The 22,488-nt window shown below is 33.7% G+C and overlaps 5 protein-coding genes across 8 annotated transcripts in view; 2 read left to right on the forward strand and 3 right to left on the reverse strand.

The window, feature by feature from the left end:
• Positions 1-19: 19 nt before the first annotated feature.
• On the reverse strand, positions 20-1,926 carry LOC109609487 ((Lyso)-N-acylphosphatidylethanolamine lipase). Of its 3 annotated transcripts, none has more exons than XM_020026150.2 (7): positions 1,790-1,926; positions 1,406-1,546; positions 1,152-1,355; positions 775-1,101; positions 605-719; positions 363-549; positions 20-305 (listed from the first exon to the last, which is right to left on the reverse strand). In XM_020026150.2, exons 2-7 carry the CDS (start codon positions 1,494-1,496, stop codon positions 129-131), a joined length of 1,101 nt encoding a protein of 366 aa, XP_019881709.1. In that variant the 5' UTR covers positions 1,497-1,546; positions 1,790-1,926; the 3' UTR covers positions 20-128. The 3 variants fall into 3 exon arrangements, with proteins under 3 accessions (XP_019881709.1, XP_019881711.1, XP_019881708.1); XM_020026152.2 differs by having other exon boundaries at positions 1,406-1,537; positions 1,790-1,910; XM_020026149.2 differs by lacking the exon at positions 1,790-1,926 and having other exon boundaries at positions 1,406-1,745.
• On the forward strand, positions 1,917-3,746 carry LOC109609488 (nuclear inhibitor of protein phosphatase 1). Of its 2 annotated transcripts, XM_020026153.2 has the most exons (6): positions 1,917-2,053; positions 2,100-2,235; positions 2,408-2,622; positions 2,673-2,890; positions 2,946-3,321; positions 3,380-3,746. In XM_020026153.2, exons 1-6 carry the CDS (start codon positions 2,038-2,040, stop codon positions 3,550-3,552), a joined length of 1,134 nt encoding a protein of 377 aa, XP_019881712.1. In that variant the 5' UTR covers positions 1,917-2,037; the 3' UTR covers positions 3,553-3,746. The 2 variants fall into 2 exon arrangements, with proteins under 2 accessions (XP_019881712.1, XP_049817562.1); XM_049961605.1 differs by having other exon boundaries at positions 1,937-2,235.
• LOC109609497 (acetylcholine receptor subunit alpha) lies at positions 3,742-6,192 on the reverse strand. The gene is made up of 11 exons (XM_020026162.2): positions 6,108-6,192; positions 5,731-6,057; positions 5,512-5,678; positions 5,317-5,457; positions 5,220-5,264; positions 5,057-5,163; positions 4,783-5,002; positions 4,566-4,728; positions 4,359-4,511; positions 4,133-4,305; positions 3,742-4,079 (listed from the first exon to the last, which is right to left on the reverse strand). The coding sequence occupies exons 1-11, from the start codon at positions 6,190-6,192 to the stop codon at positions 3,924-3,926; spliced, it is 1,737 nt and encodes a 578-aa protein (XP_019881721.2). The 3' UTR covers positions 3,742-3,923.
• A 202-nt stretch (positions 6,193-6,394) lies between these two features.
• LOC109609516 (slit homolog 1 protein-like) overlaps positions 6,395-22,488 on the reverse strand; it is an 80,346-nt gene continuing 64,252 nt past the window's right edge. Inside the window, exons 2-4 of the mRNA XM_020026180.2 lie at positions 13,303-13,527; positions 9,442-9,755; positions 6,395-8,567 (exon numbers count right to left, since the gene is read on the reverse strand). Of these exons, the coding sequence (XP_019881739.2) occupies positions 6,900-8,567; positions 9,442-9,755; positions 13,303-13,510 (2,190 nt within the window). The 5' untranslated portion in view covers positions 13,511-13,527 and the 3' untranslated portion in view covers positions 6,395-6,899. The remainder of the gene's footprint in view (positions 8,568-9,441; positions 9,756-13,302; positions 13,528-22,488) is intronic.
• On the forward strand, positions 8,652-9,413 carry LOC109609518 (DNA ligase 1). Its single transcript, XM_020026182.2, has 2 exons — positions 8,652-8,938; positions 9,000-9,413. Exon 2 carries the CDS (start codon positions 9,007-9,009, stop codon positions 9,301-9,303), a length of 297 nt encoding a protein of 98 aa, XP_019881741.1. The 5' UTR covers positions 8,652-8,938; positions 9,000-9,006; the 3' UTR covers positions 9,304-9,413.

The raw sequence follows: 22,488 nt of genomic DNA on the forward strand, positions 1-22,488 counted from the left end.
AAAAATGAATAACAGAAAATAAAAATACCGTCTTTTATTAAAACCAGTGTAAAAATATTCACAATAAAATATTTCGCGATTTTAACATTTTATAAATAAATAAAATAAATAATACTGAACTATAAACTTTAGTTGAGTGCTAAGTCAACATTGACGCCATCACTATTTTCAGCATTCTTTTTCGAATCTTCAACTTTTTTAGGTTGATCCTCTTTGGCATCAGACAAATTGCAAGTTTCTACAACCAAGTTATTAAAAATTTCAGGTTGGTCAGCATTAATATGATGTCCAGCTCCAGGCACAATCTGAAATGAGTGAGAGATAAAAATTGAACATACACATTTGTTGAAAGTTTAACTTACTTTCAAATCGACGTATGAAGTGGGTCTTTTATCTTGAATGATCGCTCCAGAAGACTTGTCTATCCAAGAATATTCCCCATATAATATTGTCATGGGAATGTTTTTATCCAAGTCCTGTATTCTGTCAATCATTGGATTTTTGGCCCAACCAAAACCTTTCATCATGCTATGGAATGCTGATTCCCCACTAAAATGCATTCACATAAAACATCAATTCAATTTGAAACTTAGCACAAACTCACGTTGGTTTCTGGGAGTTGCACTGGTAAATATATTCAGTAATAAGATCTTTGTCATCCAAAGATTCAGCATATTTCTCAGATATGTCAGCTCTAGTTTTCTTTATCAACCAAGGACCTTAAAATAACAAAAAGAAACAAATGTCGCAAGTAATCAATTCTTACAATCTTACCTATAGGACCAGCAGCCCTAACAGTCGCCAAAGGATTGAACTGCGTGAATGGATACAGGAAGAACGCCAATGTCTTTAGCCACAAAGGTGGGTTAAAATTGTCTGGTTTAATATTGAAGCCCCACGGGTCTGCCAAAATTAGATGCTTTACATGCTCTGGATGCTGGATTGAATAGCTGGTGGCCAAATAGCCGCCGAAGCTGTGGCCCAAAATAATAAATTTGTCGAGATTTACGCTTTTTCTCCACTGTTCTATAGACTCCACCAGTTGCTTCTCAGCTTCTGTGTTATCACTGCTAAACGTTGGCCTTGAAGATCTCCCAAAGCCTAAATGAAATTGAGTCAAATAAGAAATGTGACCAACGAAATAAACAAACCAAGCAAATCAATGGCATAGACAGGTCTGTCCTTGGCAAAGGCATCAAAATTAAGGCACCAAAATCCTAAACCAGCAGCAAATCCATGCAATAGTAACAGAGGAGTGTTTTTTGATTCTGGGTTTAAGGACACTGTCCATATTTTATCCTCATCACTTACTGTTTGTACAGGTACAAACCATCCCTTGTAGGCAGTTTTTACGACTGAAATGTGACAAATAAGTATAACATGATGCAACATAATGTAAACATACCTTCCAGTATTCTTTTTTCAATTGAAATTAGCTTGGCTTCGGAAAATTTTATCCAGGAGTACCTGTCCTTGTATGAATTATCCTTCGACATCGTGAAAGAATGAAGGCACCTTATGTACTGTTTAACTTTTCCTGTGGACACTATTTTTTGGTGAATGGCAGAACAGAACATTAATGATTGTATATAGAATCAGTTAGAAGTGGTTATGAATCATGCAACGAAAATTTTGGATTACAATAGTTTGATGAGATTGAAACATTATAATTGTCAAGATTTGATTGAAATTTTGCTTAGTAATAGAGATAACTCTGCCAACATTTAATGACAGTCCAGTATAATAATAGATGTATCACATGTGAATGAATTAAAATTACGATAATTACCTGAGAATTTTACATCATAATTTTTATGAAATAATAAAAATGCACGACAAATCACGAAACGTTATAATCAAAGCACAGCATGACTTTCAGTAAATAATTTAAGTGTCATGGTGTTAACAATCAAAACAAAAGTCAGCTGATGATTGTTGAACGGGGCTCCTCTTCGCTCTCTCGCGACACATCGCATACCATTTACTCATTTCAATTAATATAACTGTAGATTTATATAATGAACAGCAAACGAGCTAATGGGAGAATGTAAAGGTAATTCATCACACATTTTTATTAATAATGATTTTAATTAGTGCAGTTCCCGGAGACCACCGAAGCATAGAAAACCAAATAGACACAGAGCTGTGCACGGGGTTGTCTATGTACCAAATTTCGATACAAATGACAGATGTTAGACCTAGGGTGATGGCTAACCATTACGAAGTGCCCAACTGGTAAGTTTTAATTAATTAGTTGCATATTTTGAATTGGTGCCACTGCGACTGTTACTCTACAAAACAGACCAGCTAGATCCAATTTAATTTTGGTTAAATCAGCTGGCTCCTCTGTTTAACCACCTTGATTTGTTGTTTGAGGTTATGTTTGGCATAATATTTTCCTTTTTAGGGCTGGCAAGCCGCCCGTCGGTTTGCATTTGGACGTTTTGAAAGGCGAAAAGCTGATACAAAAGTTGATGATTGATGAAAAAAAATGTTACTTGTTTGGCAGAAATTCTCAGATGAACGATTTCTGTATTGATCATGCATCCTGTTCGAGAGTGCACTGTGCTCTAGTATGGCATAAACATTTGAACCGAGCATTCTTAGTCGACTTAGGAAGCAGTAAGTTAACTGATACCTTGTTATATTAAGATTTAAAGTAATTTTTTTAGCACATGGAACATTCATTGGAACATTGCGTTTGGAGGGTTACAAACCCACACAACTTCCAATCGATTCATCATTTCACTTTGGAGCCAGCACAAGAAATTACATAATTAGAGAAAGGCCACAAACTGGTATGAGACCTATAATTGATGAAATTGAAAAAGCTGGAGAGGAAACTGAGGGTGGATTATTGGGATTACCTGAGACTGAAACTGAATTGGATGTAAGTGGAATTTGTTATGAGATTTTATTGGAATCAATAAGTTTATGTTTTACAGAATCTGACAGAGTTTAATACTGCACACAATAGACGAATTTCGATGCTAGGTATATCAGATGATCAAGATAAAAGGGGTAACAGAAAAAGGAAAAGGCAAACAGTGTCATTTAATGAAGATGAAGAAATTATTAACCCAGAAGACATAGATCCAAGTATTGGAAGGTTTAGGAACCTTATACATACTACAGTGGTGCCAGCATCAGCAAAAAGACCAAAGTTTGTGGATAATATTGGATTATCTGTGACAGAATTTAAAGTTCCCAAAACTTTACATCATACAACTCCAGATTTATATAATGATCTGCCACCAGAAGCACACACCAACCCCAGTTCAAGTAATATGAATATATACAGCTCACTAAGTTCCAGATTAGGTAATGTTGTTGTAGATGTTGTTAAAGATTATATTTTATATAACTGGTTTTCAATTAGGTATGATCCTTCCAAATCCAGCCCCAGATGTACAAATGGGACAAAGCTTTGCCACACCATCACCATTTGTTCCACAACAAGTTCAGACTACCGACTCCCTTGAACCTAAAAAGAAGAAGTATGCAAAGGAAGCCTGGCCTGGCAAGAAACCAATTCAGACGTTGTTAGTATAATTTGGGTAAAGAGAAGGCAACCAAGACAGTTTACAAACGTTTTTGTTTCGTATTCTCGTTTTCTGTATATTTTTCTAGAATAAAATTATGAACATGTTTGTATTTACATGTATTAAATGTATTAAGTAATTGTTTTGTTAAGAGAAATGAAGATTATAGACGATTGATGAAATAAATAAAAAAATCTAATACAATTTAAAATATTTTTATTTTTCCTATATCATTAGCATCATGTATTTAAGACAAATATCACTATAATGATCTTTTTACACTATCATACAAGTTTCTGTAAGTAATTTTAAAATCACATTAATTATATAACTAACAAAAATTGTCAAGTAACAACTTATAATGTATGAATACTTTCGACATTACAGAATCAGTACAATAGAGTATATTACTAGTCCAAGGTACACAAAAAATGCAATTCTATCAATAGTGACTCCTAAAAGTATCCACATCTCTTGTTGGTTATCTTCTGATTTTTTAAAAGAATTTTCACTCAGTTTGTCGTATTCTTCCTTCCCCTACAATTTAAATTTTTAATGCATGTCTGATTAATTGATTAATTAATTTTTACCTTTTTCGTAGGAACGCACAAACACAAACTCATTTTCATAGGTGGTGAAGTTAATATTTTTGTAATAATATGTGGTAACGACGTGTTCGATTCATTCCTCGAGAGGTTTATTACTATAACTGATATTACTATTGAAATTAGAGCACCTACCAAACTATAACTGTATAAGCTCACTAAAATATAACTTTGTTTTAGAAATACGTAAGGTATGAGTTTATTCTTTCACCTAAGTAAGGAACACTTTTAGAGTGACTGGGAATTGTAACAGATAATGCCATTAACATTAATGTGCATATCAAAAGCTCCAAACAAGCCAGTGAAATCTTTGTTGGTCCAAATGGAGACACCCAAAATGTAAGTAAAAGGGAAATTGCTACAACTGAAACAAACACTAACAATTAAGAACAGTTTATAAGGATATTAGATAACAGACTTATATATGGAGTAAAAAAGATGGTGGTGTAAGAAGTAGAAGCTCGTTTTAATATTAAAGCAATGTTTAAATATGCCGGATCCAATGTGCCTTCTGTCCATCCGGTGTTTGTTAAAACTTCCACTTCCGAAACAATCCATTCAGATGCAGACATATATCCACCCTAAAAAATTATATTGTCTTCTTCTGTCAGGTTATTAAATAAACACCAACTTACTACTGTGCTGTCGTTTTCGTTAAATCTCATGGTGGTTTTATCAAATTCCATTTCGAAGCCCAATACCAAATTGCACTTATGAAAATCTCGAGGCCACATAGTTGTGTCGTGAGCATCACACCAAGATGTTAAAGTCATAGATGCATTCCATTCAACCACACCATCGTCTCTTGCAATTAACATCGTGTCCTCTAGAATGTTTCCATTATCTCCGACAGAACTATAAATTTTCGTTATTAAATAACAATAGGAATATAAAATCAATTAATAGTACTTGTATAGAATTAAGTCTGGTTGCCATATTTCACGTCTGAATATGTGCAAATTTGTTATTCCACCGTATTCGCTGGAATTCCAAACCATTTTCTCGTCTCTCCATTTCTAAAACAAATTTACAGATAAGAATTCATCGGCTGACATAAAAAATATCAACGAACCATTTTGCATTCACCTTTAACTTCCATAATACCCTTCTTTTGATTCTAAAAAAAAAGAATTTATACAAACCACCATAAAAAAATTGGTGTAACATACCAAAATAACGGAGTGTGTGCTGAGTGACATATTAACTTCGGTGAAGTCATTGTGATCAACAACAGGCCTTACGTATGGATTATATTGACGCAACAGGTCAGCTCTTAATCGTTCTAAATGTGTCATTTTTCTCTGCAATTTCTACAATCACGATTATTCCTAATAATGTCATTTTTAATAATTGTATTAACGCACTTTAAAATGCTCTATGTTGTCCTCGTCTCTTTTGCAGTCAAAATACCATTTGGCTTCAATGCCACTCCAAGTGCTGAAGCTAAAAACTTTTAGTGGCAATGGATCTGGATCTGTCCAGGAAATAAACGGTAATTCATGTCCCTCCTCTCCGACCTCGATAACACCATCTTTTAAAAACAAAATAATGCCGATATTGTACTGATTCAAGTTGTCACCTACCTAGGGTAATATGCAACCAGAAAGTTCTGACATCCACAGCCGATAAAAGGTTTTTTATTCTAACAGATTCTTTAACCTCCGCCTTTTGTTGCCTCCGAATGTCGCAAAAAGTGTTTCCACCTGCTCCAATAACAATCTCGTAGACCGGATCAGACGTTGTTACACTGGCCGATGGTGCCAGCAATAAGTGAGCGTCACTCGAGGTTAATACTGAGAAGTGGAAATCGAACATCAATGTATTATTGCTTGTTGGGATGTTTTTTATTTCAAAAAAGTCTTTGTAGATACTGCCCGAGCGTGAGTAGTATACTTTACAAGTTTCCAGTTCTAAAATTGAATAATTATGTCATTTATTCGGTATAATTCTTTATAGTTACCATTGTTTGTTATATTTGTTTTGTAAAATTTCCCTTCAGTTACACTTATAAGAAATACACAAAGAAGTACTTGAAGTGCTTGCATCTTTCTGAATGATTGTATGAAACTGAAATATTTTACAACAGAAAAATACCCTCCCACGTTTCCTGTTGGGTTTTATCTCAATTGGCAGAGAAATCTATATCTCTCATGGTTACTTGCGGATTGTCTGGATTTTTTTATCATTTAACTATAATTATTATTTTTGTGTTGGAAGTATATAGTGTTTTATAATAAAAAAATGGTATATTTTTAAATATTTATTTTCAAAAGGCGGTGCATAAAAACTAACAACAATATATAACAAAATAAAAACAAGCATTAGTATGTATAATGATAATTTACATTGTACAGTCAGTTCTGTTAATTTAAAATCCATATATTAACGTTAATAGTTAATACTATATACATATTTTGTTTTAAATACAAGCAAAACATGGACAGATCAAAAGTCAAATACGTGGAACGAGTACAACTAGCCAAATATCCCACAGTCTCCTTTTGATTTGTCTGCAAACTCCAGGAATTATCCTAATAGAATGCAATAAATTATTTCGTCATAGTGATTATGTGTCTGTTAAATTAATATTATGTACAAATTCATTAAAGCTATTATTAATAATCTACAAATTTGGTTATTAGACATTCCATATTTAATATTTTAAAAACATGAACAGTCATTATGGCACTAGATCCATCGAAATCACAATGAACAATCGAAACGTTAATAAAACATGAAACATCTAATCGTGTTATAATTTTGTGGTCGCCTGCAATTTAACATATCGGCTGTGCTGTTGCTCTTCAATTTCCGGCGGCAGGAAACACTGATGTGTTTGAATCTTCGGCTTGAGGAGGATCTTCCTCACACCCCAAATCAGAGCGATCACCATGAAGCACAGTACCAAGAAAATGGTGACGAAAGCCACATCCAAGCCCGTAAAACCTTTAGTTTCCTTCTTCATTACGGTTACGCATCGTAACATCGGTTTTGCGACGTCGACAGCTGGGCCGGGTCCTATCACGTTTGCACACACTCTGTACGGGCCGTGGTTTAAGCCGATGAACGTGTACTTGGGATCGGTGCAGTTGATCTTCCTCTGAGACAACAATGCGTTTTGTTCTAGTATGGCCACGTTCAACAGGCATTTTCCTTGAGGATACACGCTGATGTCGATGTTTAAGCTTCCGTACGATGTTAAATTGGCTCTAATTGCCAATACCTTGGATATCTTCGACGAATACTCATTGTTAGGTTGCACTTGAGCATTCTGAACAAGAGGTATAACATCGGAACATCCGAGAACTAGAGATTCGTCGTCGGATTGGCCGGCTTCGAACAAAGCCAAGCAGTATCGATATCTGTGCTTCTCTTGTAACTGAACGGTGCTGGGCACGGTCACGTTAAGTATTGTGGGATCTGGTAAATCAGCTGAATCGCATTGGATTGAATTGTTTTCCATTAAGACTTCGTTTTCGCCTTCTTCCTCGTAGATAAAGATTTTATCGCAAGTGTAAGGAGAGGCTTCGTATTCGACGCTCCATTGTAAATTTATTCTGTGACCGTCGTACTTGAAACTGCTGAGATTAATTCGGGCTTTGTACGGGTTTGAGTATGGTGCCATCATGCTTTCCTGTTCGTCGTCGCCGCAAACGAGACTCTCTGGTGATATGTCTACTAGTAAGCCGTTTTCTAAGGATGGAGGTGTTGTACAAACCGCCGAAGATTTATCTTCCAGGCTCAAACTAGAATTTATTAACCAAGCGGCAAATTCGGTCAGGCTACAGTCGCAGTTCAGAGGATTTTCTGATAGCGTTAAACGTTTCAACACCGTTGTTGACTTTAGAGCATCACTGGCTACAATTGATATGTCGTTATCGTCTAATTTTAATGTGTTTAAATTCTTCAGTGGCAACACTAAGTCAGGAGTGAGTGCTCTTAAAAAATTATGTCTCAAGTCCAACTCAGTTAGCAAATCCAAGTGGGACAACGATGCACCAGAAACAGCTACAATTCTGTTGTGAGCTAAATCAAGACTCACAAGCTTCGTCAGATTTCTAAACGCATGGTCCTCAATGACATCAATTGAATTGTGGTGTAATCTTAGCGAAGTCAAATTGATCAAACCCACAAGGGCAGCTTTTTTAATGCTACTCAAGGAGTTGTGGCCCAGTTGCAGATCCTTGAGGGACTCCATCTTGGGGAAAGTGTTAGGCTCCAGCGGGCCGACGAAGTTATTGCCGGATACGTCCAGTTCTTCTAAGGTGGGAAGAGGATTAAGTTTCGATATGCAATGGAGTGCCAGTCGGTTGCCGCGAAGTCTTAAAATTCGCAGCTGGGGTAGATTGTCGAAAGCGTCCGGTGATATTTCCGTAATCATATTGTCGCTCAAGTCGACGAATGATAAGTTTCGTAAGCCCTGTAATAACAAAAAAAAATAATTGAATTGATTGTTGAAATTATCGTAGGGGGCGTTTTGTCAATAACATTGTCTATCAACAGTCTCACAATCATGTCAAAATTGTTGTTTAACGATTACATTTCGCAGTTGAAAAAACTTCAGCTTCGGAATTGCCTAATTAGATATTTTGCGGACAATCGTGGTTCAAATAAGGACAAAGAGAATTCCAGTGGAGGAGGAGTATTATCGGATAGAGGAACGGCGCTGGAAGGATCCTACATAAAAAAATTGGACGACAAGAATATCAGGAAGCTGAGACACGAACAAAGGAGGAAGCGACGAGAGAAGTTCATCGCAGAGGTGAAGAAGCAGTCTAGCGACGATACATCGTAAGTTTTTAAATTAGGCATACATTAAAGCAAATATATTATATATATAAATATTTTCCAGATAATTTATGACATTGACATATTTGGCTGCGTCAGAATTATTATCGATTATGTCCACGAAAAGTTCTAGTACTGTATTTCGGCGTATGTATAGAAACGCTCTTCAGCTGAAAGAGAAGGCCAACGCCCAGAACACCGAGAAGATAAAGGAGGAACTGGAGGCAGAACGGATCCGCAAGGAGAAATTGAAGGCCAAGTTGCAGAAGGCCATCAAGGAGAAGGAGAAGCTCAAGGAGATGCAGAAGAAAAAGGAGAAGGAATTGGAGAAGGTGCCGCAAGAAAAGAAAAAGAAATCCGAAAAATGACTTCTCTTCAAGCATGCTATACATACATTCTTTACTGATTTTTAAAATTTTACAAGTTTATACTGATTTGCTTACGATTTTCTACAACACAATAAAGCATTTAATATAAATTATTTTATTTCATGGTAAATGAGTCACCTTGAATGAGGAGGCGTCGATGCTCTTCATCTTGTTGCCGGACAAGTCCAGACGGTCGAGTTCGGGTAGGGCGGCCAGGGCGACGGTGGGCACCTGCGTGAGCCGGTTGTTGGGCAGCCCCAGCGCCTGGAGCGGCGCCCTGAGACCGGCGAAGGCCCTTCGGTCGATGTCGTTTAGCTCGCCGGAGGACACCACCAGGCCGTGCAGCGAGACGCCCTCCAGCAGCGGTCCGCTTATCGTGCTCACGTTCTGCACGGTGCAGTCCAGCAGGGAGACGGATGCGGTGGCGGTGTCGAGCGAGCGCAGCTTCCGCCCTGCGGGGTGAAATCGTGACGGATTAGGTTGGCGGTCGGCTAGGTTATCTGGTATGATTTTTTCTGGTTTTGTTTACGGTTTGGGGCCTATTTTTTTTTTAGTTTTTAACGTGATAAATGGCACATGAGATTAATTTGCGGCGGTGGAGAGGATAACTACGTTAGTATTTTGTTTTATCGCCAACGAAAGTTAAAAAAATTAAGGACGAAAAGATAAATGGAGAATATTTAAAAATTTCCTGTTGTTGGCGTGCGACATTCAGCCGACTAACGACCGCTAATCAACTTCCACTGTGAATTCCGAGCGCGCTTTTGTGGACAAATTTCGCTTGGGGAACGTGCTACATTATTTAGCACTGTTGACCACTATCGCGAGTGGTGAACAGCACCAGACCCATTACAGCGTTCACGCAATACTTGTATTATAATTTTATTCTAAATTATTATGTTTTAAATAATAAATTGTTATTTGAACAACAGACTTTACATATAAATTACATAAAACTAGTAAAATTCGAAAACATATAAATTGAAATGCAGTAATTATCCCAACAAGCAAATCAACAACAATTATTTATATCACAAAAAATAATATGCCACTATTCTGGCTAAAAGTAGGAACTAAAAATTAAGCTTTTCTAATAAACTGGGACAACCCATCATGTTGTATCAAAGTTTATAAAGGAAAATTAAACCCACTGTCCCAATAAGGGAAGATCAAACTTCTTACGGTACGTTAATATTTAATTATTTCTTATATTTCAGTTAAACAGCATCACAATTAGCAATTGTAAATCATCAGAATTAGAGACAGAATTAACACAATGGAAAATATTGAAACCATAAGCAAATAGATTATTACAATTTATGGGTAAATCATTAATTAACAAAAGGAAATGGAGAGGCTCAAGATTGGATCCGTGTATCACCCCAGAGGAAGCCAAGTATAACTTCGTCTTAAACCTACTGTAGCTGATTAAGGTATGAAGGCAACAGTTGAATCGTGAAATTGTTAAATCCAGAGGATTTTAATTTTATGGAAAATATAGAGTGATCGATCACGTCGAAGGCTTTTGAGAAATTTGTATAAATAACGTCGAATTGACAACCTTTATCCATCAAACTTGACATTTACTCAATGAATATTGTTAAGTTAGTTAATATTGAACGATGTTGTGTTAACCTCTGTTGGTTGGAAGACTGATAACATTTTACTATCTCTATTTTAAATATTTTTGAGACTCTGGATAGGATGGAAATTGGTCTGTAGTTATCTGAAGACTCTATTCTCGACCCTATTTTAATTATTATACACCATTTGAAACAAGTTTCTTTACTCCAGAGGGTACTCAGTAAATATTGTTAAGTTAGTTAATAATAAATGATGTTGAGTTAATCTCTGTTGGTTGGGAGACTGATAACATTTTACTATCCCTATTTTAAATATGTTTGAGACTTTGGATAGAATGGAAATTAGTCTGTAGTTATCGGAACTTCTTCACTTTAAAACCCCCAAATCTATTTAGATCCTCAATGATTCTATTCTTGACCCTACTTTAATTATTATAGAAGACTATTTGAAACAAATTTCTTTACTCCAGAGCGTACTCAGTAAATATTGTTAAGTTAGTTAATAATGAATGATGTTGAGTTAATCTTTGTTGGTTGGGAGACGGATAACATTTTACTATCCCCATTTTAAATATGTTTGAGACTCTGGATTGGATGGAAATTAGTTTGTAGTTATCTGAACTTCTTCACTTTAAAACCCCAATCTATTTAGGTCCTCGATGATTCTATTCTCGACCCTACTTTAATTATTATAGAAGACCATATGAAACAAATTTCTTTACTCCAGAGCGTACTCAGTAAATATTGTTAAGTTAATTAATAATGAATGTTGTTGAGTTAATCTCTGTTGGTTGGAAGACTGATAACATTTTACTATCCCTATTTTAATTATGTTTGAGACTCTGGATAGGATGGAAATTAGTCTGTAGTTATCGGAACTTCTTCACTTTAAAACCCCCAAATCTATTTAGATCCTCAATGATTCTATTCTCGACCCTACTTTAATTATTATAGAAGACCATTTGAAACAAATTTCTTTACTCCAGAGCGTACTCAGTAAATATTATTAAGTTAGTTAATAATGAATGATGTTGAGTTAATCTTTGTTGGTTGGGAGACGGATAACATTTTACTGTCCCTATTTTAATTATGTTTGAGACTCTGGATAGGATGGAAATTATTCTGTAGTTATCGGAACTTCTTCACATTAAAACCCCCAAATCTATTTAGATCCTCAATGATTCTATTCTCGACCCTACTTTAATTATTATAGAAGACTATTTGAAACAAATTTCTTTACTCCAGAGCGTACTCAGTAAATATTGTTAAGTTAGTTAATAATGAATGATGTTGAGTTAATCTCTGTTGGTTGGAAGACTGATAACATTTTACTATCCCTATTTTAAATATGTTTGAGACTCTGGATTGGATGGAAGTTAGTCTGTAGTTATCTGAACTTCTTCACTTGAAAACCCCAATCCATTTAGATCCTCGATGATTCTATTCTCGACCCTACTTTAATTATTATAGAAGACCATTTGAAACAAATTTCTTTACTCCAGAGCGTACTCAGTAAATATTGTTAAGTTAGTTAATAATGAATGATGTTGAGTTAATCTTTGTTGGTTGGGAGACGGATAACATTTTACTGTCCCTATTTTAATTATGTTTGAGACTCTGGATAGGATGGAAATTATTCTGTAGTTATCGGAACTTCTTCACATTAAAACCCCCAAATCTATTTAGATCCTCAATGATTCTATTCTCGACCCTACTTTAATTATTATAGAAGACTATTTGAAACAAATTTCTTTACTCCAGAGCGTACTCAGTAAATATTGTTAAGTTAGTTAATAATGAATGATGTTGAGTTAATCTCTGTTGGTTGGAAGACTGATAACATTTTACTATCCCTATTTTAAATATGTTTGAGACTCTGGATTGGATGGAAGTTAGTCTGTAGTTATCTGAACTTCTTCACTTGAAAACCCCAATCCATTTAGATCCTCGATGATTCTATTCTCGACCCTACTTTAATTATTATAGAAGACCATTTGAAACAAATTTCTTTACTCCAGAGCGTACTCAGTAAATATTGTTAAGTTAGTTAATAATGAATGATGTTGAGTTAATCTCTGTTGGTTGGAAGACTGATAACATTTTACTATCCCTATTTTAAATATGTTTGAGACTCTGGATAGGATGGAAATTGGTATGCAGTTATCTGAACTTCTGAACTTTAAAACCCCCAAAACTATTTAAATCCTTGATGATTCTATTCTTGACGCTAGTTTAATTATTGTAGAAAACCATTTGAAACAAGTTTCTTTAGTCCAGAGCGTAAATTCCTTATAGAACTGATAACTTTAAGTTGTAAATGTTGAATATTTATGTGAATCTTTGGCTACAACATACAAAACCAGTAAAAATCTAGTGCCAGTGAGTAGAAACTGGCCATTTCCTTGGATATACCCACCGATAATTTGCATGGCAGTGGCGTCCTGTCCGGTGCACCGAAGCGTATGCGGCATGTCGCAGCTGCATTCAACCACCGGCTGCTCGGCGATCTCGGGACAGCGCCACGCGTCCAACGGGGCCACGCTGCCACCGCCGGCGCACGTGCCACCGAACCAGACCACCGACACCCAAAGCCACCACATCGTTCTGCTACTCCACGTCGTCATGTGCTAATCTGCACCTCCTGCAACATAAAATTTTTAAGTTAAAAAACAGTTTTATGAGTAAACAGTTTTATGGATAAACGACTTCTGAACACCTTTTAAAATGCCCGAACAACCTTTATTCGTAATAGCGGTTTTTATTCGGTGCCCACAGATTTGACATAGCCTTCCCGCAAGAGTATAAATTTTATGATTCGCCTTAAACTGGAACTGGAACCGGGTAATCCGCCATTTCTCATGCAACCGCCTATAAAAGGCTAATTTAATTACATAAGAAACGATAAAGTACGACCCAGACAAACTTTTGCACATAACATTAACCCTATTTTGACGGGAATAACAGATAGCCTGTTAAATATTCATCGGACAGGCCGATACGAATTCATTTATACCGTTTCGCTTCTCCCCAGAGGAAAACCTTTTTTGTTAAATGCTTCGGTTCCGTACCGGCAGTCCTTTCGTATCTCCCGTTTTCTTTTTATTTTGTTGCTAAACGTCATAAAACTAAGTGGCGGATTCCCTTAGCGGCCTCCTTTATCCCCGCATTTTTGTTTACCCTTATGGTTATTGTCACCCAATGTGACTGTTCCCGTGATTCAACTTGATTTTGTCGGATAACGATAGGGGGAACGGGCGATAATTGAAGGGACCCAGATGCAGGAAGCCGATGGTCCGTGATCGCAAATTTCGTTCTTGAACAATCCGAATCCGGGGGTGTACGAGCAAACGGCGCCAACACGTATGTAGATAATAGATGGTGAGTTAAATCCAGTTTGGCACTCGCATCGACTATTTAGCTGTGAATGGCAGTAGACGTCGCGCGTTGAAAATCGAGTGTCCATTCCAGAAATTGAAACGTAAATAGCGTCCCGACAGGAACCCATTCGAGTTCATTTAGTCCTTCAGCCCGTTAGCCGGTTAGTGATGCAGTGCAATGCAATGCTGCAGAACCGAAGGAGCAGCAGCGACTATATTGGACCGCCGGATTTATTGTCCGTCTCGGCAGTTCGCGCCGCGCCGGGGATTAGTCCAGGGAAACGATTAAACCTAAGAGGATTGCGACTTAAACAAATTCGAACGAACACCCCGTCACCGGATTTTGTTCGGATGCGAACGGTGTCACTGCCGCTTTAATCCGGGCCCGTGCTTGTTTCTGCTGCTGTTTCTGTTGATTTTCAATTATTGCGGCAATGCGAACGGAAACGGGAATAACGATTTTCAATCTATATTCTAATTGATTTTTTCGGTAATATTTTAAGGTGATTAACTATGTTGAGTTTGTACTGGATTAGGAAGACAAGCGCTTTTACAAATACTTTAATTGAATTTACATTAGATGAATGTTTATTTTGAATATATTTATCAATTAGTTTTTTGTGTAGAAATATGTTACTTATAGTTACTTAAAATTATTATATTAGATTTTGTTCATATTTAGCATTATAAAAATGTTAACATTAAATGAAATTATACTTTGTTACTACAACAATAAATTTAATTTTTTTAACAAATAGACATTTTTTAGGAAAACAAAAAAAAATACTTTTTATGTTTTATATTCTTAATATATTTTCAGAAGGAAAATTAAAGAAACGTTGATACTTAGAAATAAACGATTATTTGAAATAAAAATAGTTTTGTTAAAAATAAAAACACTTGTTATATTATATGAAATAAATACTGAAACTGTTCTAAATAATGTGTATTTCTTTAAAATAAGACAAAATAATTTAATTTTCGGAAAAATAGTTATTTTAAATAAAGGAGACTAAAAAAAATTGAATTTGAGATTACTAAAAGAACAAAATAAAAAATTGTTAATAAATTTTACTTCTTTTACTGCATTAAACGGAGTTATACTTTCATTATTCATTTACCTTTTGTGTATACTTGATAAAATAGTCTTCCCAAATTTATAGAAATAATTTTAGTAGACAAATGTTTTTAAAAATAAAATTACATGTTTCAACAAATATTTTTTAGAAAAAAAAAATTGAAATTAAAATTTTTAAAAATTATTTTTTAAATTTCATTTTTCAAATAAATTTTTTGAAGGAAAATCAAAAAACATAAAGACTTATTAATAAAAGTTATTTAAAAATTAAAATTTAAAATATAATTGCTTCGAAATAGGAGAAAATACTTTAATTTTTGACAAAATAGGTTTTTAACTAAATTATTATTTCCTATACATGTTTTTTAGTCAGAAAACAAAACAAAAAAAATTGAATCAGAAATTTGTAAATATTTAAAAACAAAAAATTTTGCATGTAATAAATACCTATATACATTAAAAAAAGGAATTGTTGTAGAGAAATATTTAAAAAAATATTTATTATTTTTCAGAAAAAAAATTAAAACACTGAAATTTTTAAAAATTATTTTATTTCTAATATATTTTTAGAAGAAAAATCAAAAAACAAAGTTTTATTAATAAACGTTATTTTATAATGAAAATTTAGAGTGTGTAAATAATTGTATTATTTTAAATAAATATTTGCTGAAACAACGAAGTTATTTAAATAATATAATTTCTTTGAAATAACAAAAAATAATTTAGTTTTTGACAAAATTGGTATTTTAAATAAATTACTATTTTCGAGACATGTTTTTTAGTAAGGAAATTATAAAAAGTTAAATCAGAAAATAGTAAATATTTAAAAACAAAATTTTTTTATGTGAGAAATACCTTGTCTATATAATATAAAGTATTAAAAAAGGAATTGTTAATAAATTTTACTTATTTTACTGAAATAAAAAAAATATGTTGACTTTAAATGAAGTATTTTAAATAATTTTTTTACTCAAATTTTTTAGAGAAACAAAAAAATTGAAATTTTTTAAATATATTTAATATTTTACAATTTCAAACACTTTTTTGAAAAGAATCTAAAAAGAGACTTTTGAGTGTGTTATTATAAACAATATTTATTTAAAACAAGTAATTTCAATATTGTAATTGTGATAAAACTAAAGACAATAATTTTGACAAATAAAAAATTCTAATAAAATCGATATTTTAAATTTTTACCATAAATACGTTTTTTAAAGAAATCTAAAAATTTCTTAGAATTGAGTAACATCAATTTAATTTGATTAAAAGAAAAAGAAGAAATGTTTTAAAATTATTTAATATTTTATATTTTTAAACAACATTTAGAAAGAAATCTAACAAGCTGAGACTTTTGAGTGTGTTAATGTTAAAAATCTTTATTTAAAACAAATAATTTCAATATTGTACTTGTGACAAAACCCAAGAAAATAATTTCGACAAATAAAAGATTCTAATAAAATCCATATTTTAAATTTTTACCATAAATACGTTTTTTAAAGAAATCTAAAAAAATTCTTAGAATTGAGTAACTCAATTTAATTTGATTAAAAGGAAAAGAAGAAAAGAAGAAGAAATCTTTTAAAATTATTTAATATTTTACATTTTCAAACAGTTATTAGAAAGAAATCTAAAAAGTTAGGACTATTGAGTGTGTTAATGTTAAAAATATTAAAAAGTAATTTCTATATTGTAATTGTGATAAAACAAAAGAAAATAATTTTGACAAATGAAAAATTCTAATAAAATCGATATTTTAAATTTTTACCATAAATACGGCCATAGAGATCGACATCAATAGTAATAGAATTGGGTATGTAAAAATGTGCTTGATTAATGTTTTTAAATTACTTTACTGGTTATAACACAATAGTAATAATTTACTTACATTAAGTAATTTGAATAATGTATAAAGTAATATAAAGAGAATATATAGAAATAATTTAAACAAATTTCAATATTTCATATTTTAGAAAGGAGACTAAAAAGTTTAAATGAAATAAAAATGTAATTCAATTCATTTAATATCAAAAATTTAGAGTTATGTCAAATGTATAAACAAGTATATGAAAGCATAGTTCTAATTACTTTAAATAAATATTTGCTGAAACAAAATAAAATTAATTAAAATATACATTTAATACAAATAATATGAATATTGTAATTATGATAAAACAAACAAAATTATTTGCTTATTTTAATAAATAAATAATTTTAATAAAATTATTTACATTTTACTATTGATTAATATTTTTTTCACGAAGACTAAAAAATTTGTCTGCATCAAATTTATTAATTTATTAATTAATTAAATTAATGTTACATAGTGTTAAATATGTTGTGAAACAAAAGAAAATATAATATGGAACTAATTTGTATAAATTTTCCATGTTTTAGAAGGACATCTAAAAAGTTATTTGAATTAAGCAATTCAACACTATTAAGTGTTCAAAGAAAAAAATTTACATTAAACATAGTAACAAGCAGAGTTAGGTTGATTAATTATTCCTTTAAATCAATATTTGTTAAATCAATTCCTACCTAAAATAAGTAACTTGATTAGCATAATTACAAAATAAACAATACAAAATATAATTTTGTTGAAATAATTTTGACAAAGCAACATTTTTTCATATTTATTTTATACGATTGTGGTGGTTTAATAATGAGACTAAACTGTTGTGTATGTATGTTTCTATGTCAAAAAAGGTTAGTTTGACACGTGCATTTTAGAAAAGCACCACGTTGACGATGGGCGTCGGAGTGGCGAAATTGGCAATTTCGGCGTTGACCATCAACGATTCTCTGCCCTTTTTCGTGATTCACCGGATCATTATTTAGTTTTCTGAACAAATTTGCATATTACACAAGTGCATTAAAACGTAGAAACTGAGCCCCGACCTCGTTCCGACGGTTTTGAAATCGACCCGTCATTGTGCGGTTGAACGCGGAACGTTTTTGTATTGTCACATATTCATGGCGCAGCTCATATTCATTTAGGGCGGAAATAAAAATGCATTTCGGCGGCGGCGGACGTGGAACGCGTTAAATAAACTAGGAGCCGTGTTTGACGTCGTTTGCGGCAAAACAGCGCCACACTCGGTTTATGTGTGTTAAATAATAAAAAGTGCAAATAGTTCGGCCGTGTTCTTCCGCCGGCCATAACTACTTTACGATACGAACCGGCGTATTCCAATTTCCAGGCTGCGCCACACTTTTAAAATAAAACCCGTCCTTTTCTCAGCTCGTCGGACTGACACTCTATTTGTTGCATATTGAATTTTAAGTATTCCGCACGCCGAACGCAGCGCAAATTAAATGCCATCTCTACGACTTTTTTATTGTCTCGGGAGCTCCTCTTATCCGACTGGCATGTTTAAACGGGGCAGAACGGGAACGACGCCCGACACCGAACTCTCATTTAACGTAACCGTTCGCGGATCGCGGGCGAAACCAAATAAAAAAGTCATAACTTTCGTTAACAGTGAACTGGGAAACGTGGGGAGTGTTGCAGGCATTATTTTTCCGAACTGCTAAACTGGAGCTTCAAGATTTTATGTTGCCGTCTTCGGAACTATACAAAATGTACGTGGTGGCATAGAAAATTGAACAGATTCGGTGATTTTTGGTGTTGAAGTTGGGGTAATAGTAATGACTAGTAAAAAATATTGATGTATTGGTCAGTTTCATTTGTTTAAACTCATAATGATCCAGATTCTCAATGACGCCCTGGCAATGATTTAATGAACATATCAGTTTCGTTTTGAGGTACCCCATTCCATAGTACATCTACTTGAAGGAACTGTCACAATATGAAATAGGGCATTATTCTGTTGGATTTTGGTAGGTTCTAAAAGTTCCACAACATCCTGAATGTGCTGCGTTGTCAAATTACTTCTAATCTGCACATAAAATTGTCCTTTCTCCGCAGTGCCCTCTGGTATATACTAAACCACCATATACACCCAATCAAAATCGAGACTCATTACTGAATATAATATCAATCCATTTCACATCCCAATGCTGTCAGGAAAGGAAGCACAAAAGACCGAATTATATGTTATCAGTTATCAAGATAAGAAACCTTCTTTCTTCTTAAACTAACATTTAATTGTAAAAACAAGTGTAATAAAAAAACTCTTCGACAAATTAAATTCAAAATCTAAGAATGTTATGTCCTTATATAGACGAGAGTACAGTTTCGAGAAATTATTAAAAATATGGAATGTATTGATCAGTTTTGTCTTTTTCAGATTAATAATAAGTTGAATCTCTACAACGATTCAGAGACTCAATCAGAGGTTGTCAATTTTGACCTGAGGTACATATATCCTTCCATGCCACTTCTATTTGTCGTTGAATATCCGCCAAAGTCTGCTGAGGGAAGGCTGAATTTTATAGAATGATAAGTTACATCAGAATATTTGTAATACTCTCAATAAACCCTTTTAATATGAAATCGGGAATTATCCTGTTGGAAAATTGGGTTTTGATGGGTTTTAACTTCCCACAACATCCCGGGTGTATCATTGGGTGATCAAATTTCCTCTAATCTACATCAAAAATTGTCTCCTTTCTTCAAAGTACCTTCTGGTACATCATATATGGCCAAACAAAATCGGGACTCATTACTGAAGACAATATCAATCCATGTCACATCTCAGTGCTGTCAGGAAAGGAAGCACAAAAAACCGAATTATATAATAAACAATTATGATGAGAAGAAACCTTCCTTCTTCTGTAAATTATTGGTTGACAATTGTATGATTGGTTACAGAGAGATTTCGTAGAACTAGAGTTCCATTTTATCAACTTTGACTTGTTTGCATTATGCGAATTTAACACACTGAACATTTAATTGTACAAACAAGTGTAGCTCTTCGATTAGTAACCTTCAGAATCTAAGAATGTTTTGTCCTTATATGGACAAGTGTATAGTTTGGAGAAATGATTAAAAATTTGCAATGTATTGATCAATTTCGTCTTTTTTTAGATTAATAATAAGTTGAATCTCTACAATGATCCAGAGACTCAATTATTCTCCTTGAAAATAACCTATTGAGGTTGTCAATTTTGACCTGAGGTACATATATCCTTCCAAGCCACTTCTATTTGATGCTGAATATCCGCCAAAGTCTGTTGAGGGAAGGCTGAATTTTATAGAATGATAAGTTACATCAGGATATTTGTAATACTCTCAATAAACCCTTTTAATATGAAATCGGGAATTATCCTGTTGGAAAATTGGGTTTTGATGGGTTTTAACTTCCCACATCCCGGGTGTATCATTGGGTGATCAAATTTTCTCTAATCTGCACCAAAAATTGTCTCTTTTCTCCAAAGTCCCTTCTGGTATATTATATATGACCAAACAAAATCGAGACTCATTAGTGAAGACAATATCAATCCATTTCACATCCCAGTACTGTCAGGAAAGGAAGCACAAAAAACCAAATTATATAATAAACAGTTATCAAGAGAAGAAACCTTCCTTCTTCTGTAAACCATTGGCTGACAATTGTATGATTGGTTACAAAGAGGTTTCTTAGAGCTAGAGTTCCGTTTCATCAGCCTCGACTTGTTTGCATTCTGCGAATTTAACACACTTAACATTTAATTGTAAAAACAAGTGTAGCAAAAAACTCTTCGATTAGTAACCTTCAAAATCTAAGAATGTTTTGTCCTTATATGGACGAGTGTACAGTTTGGAGAAATTATTAAAAATATGGAATGTATTGATCAGTTTTGTCTTTTTTAGATTAATAATAAGTTGAATCTGTACAATGATCCAGAGACTCAATTATTTTTCTTGGTAATGATCTATTGAGGTTCTCAATTTTGACCTGAGGTATATATATATCCTTCCATGTTACTTCTATTTGACGCTGAATATACGCCGAAGTCTGTTGAGGGAATGCTGCATTTTATAGTATGATAAGTTACATCAGAATGTCGGTAATACTCTCAATAAATCCTTTTAATATGTTTTCAGGTATTATCCTGCTGGAAAATTGGGTTTTGATGGGTTTTAACTTCGCACAACATCCTGGGTGTATCGTTGGATGATCAAATTATCAGACAATATCAATCCATTTCACATCCCAATGCTGTCAGGAAAGGAAACACAAAAGACCGAATTATGTGATATACAGTTATCAAGTTAAGAAACCTTCCTTCTTATGTAAATCATTGGTTGACAGTTGTATGATTGGTTACAAAGAGGTTTCGTAGAGCTAGAGTTCCATTTCAGCAACCTTGACTTGTTTGCATTATGCGAATTTAACACACTCAACAATTAATTGTACAAAATTGTGTAGAAGAAAAGCTTTTAGATAAATAACCTTAAAAATCTAACAATTTTTTGTCCTTATATGGACGACTTCTTTGGAGAAATTATTAAAAATATGGAATGTATTGATCAGTTTCAAGTTTTTTAGACTAAAAATGAGTTGCCACTTCTATTTGTCGCCGAATATTCGCCAAAGTTTGTTGTGGGAAGACTCAATGTTACAGTCAGGAAAGGGAGCTCAAAAGACCTAACTGTATGAAGCCTTCCTCCTTCTGTAAATCACCAATAGTCAGTTGCATGATAGGTCACAAAGTCTAATAGAGCTAATATTCTAGTAGAGCTAATTGAGTATCCTTGACTTTTATTTGTCGCTGGATGCCTTATCGATTTTTTTCTTATCATGTTCTCCAACAATTCCAGGAAGTGCTTCGACTCTGATTCATCCTATTGGCTACTTGTCCAAATAAAAGTCCAGCCTTTTTTAAATCAATGATTCGTCCTCCATCCAACTTATTTAGATGATTAAAATTTATACATCTGGATGTAACACAAAAAAAATGTCCAAAAAGCCTTCGATCTTCCATATGGATGAGTGTATACATCAAGTTTTGTTAAAATTGAACCACTGGACTTACATGTATATGTCTTCTGTTTCTATGTCACAGACTATACTACCACGAATAAAATTATAGAATAAATTTTTCTTTTCTCCCCCATTATGTCCATTTTGGAATAGTCGAAACGATAACATACATCCTAAACCAGTATTCCGTCGACATCACCGAAATTGACTTAAGCCAACGCGGGGACCGTTCGCAACGTCACACGCATTCGCAGAACCTGGTAAACACCGCAGACGAA

The sequence above is a fragment of the Aethina tumida genome, chromosome 1 (genome assembly GCF_024364675.1).
Source record: "Aethina tumida isolate Nest 87 chromosome 1, icAetTumi1.1, whole genome shotgun sequence".
In the NCBI taxonomy this organism is placed as follows: domain Eukaryota; kingdom Metazoa; phylum Arthropoda; class Insecta; order Coleoptera; family Nitidulidae; genus Aethina; species Aethina tumida.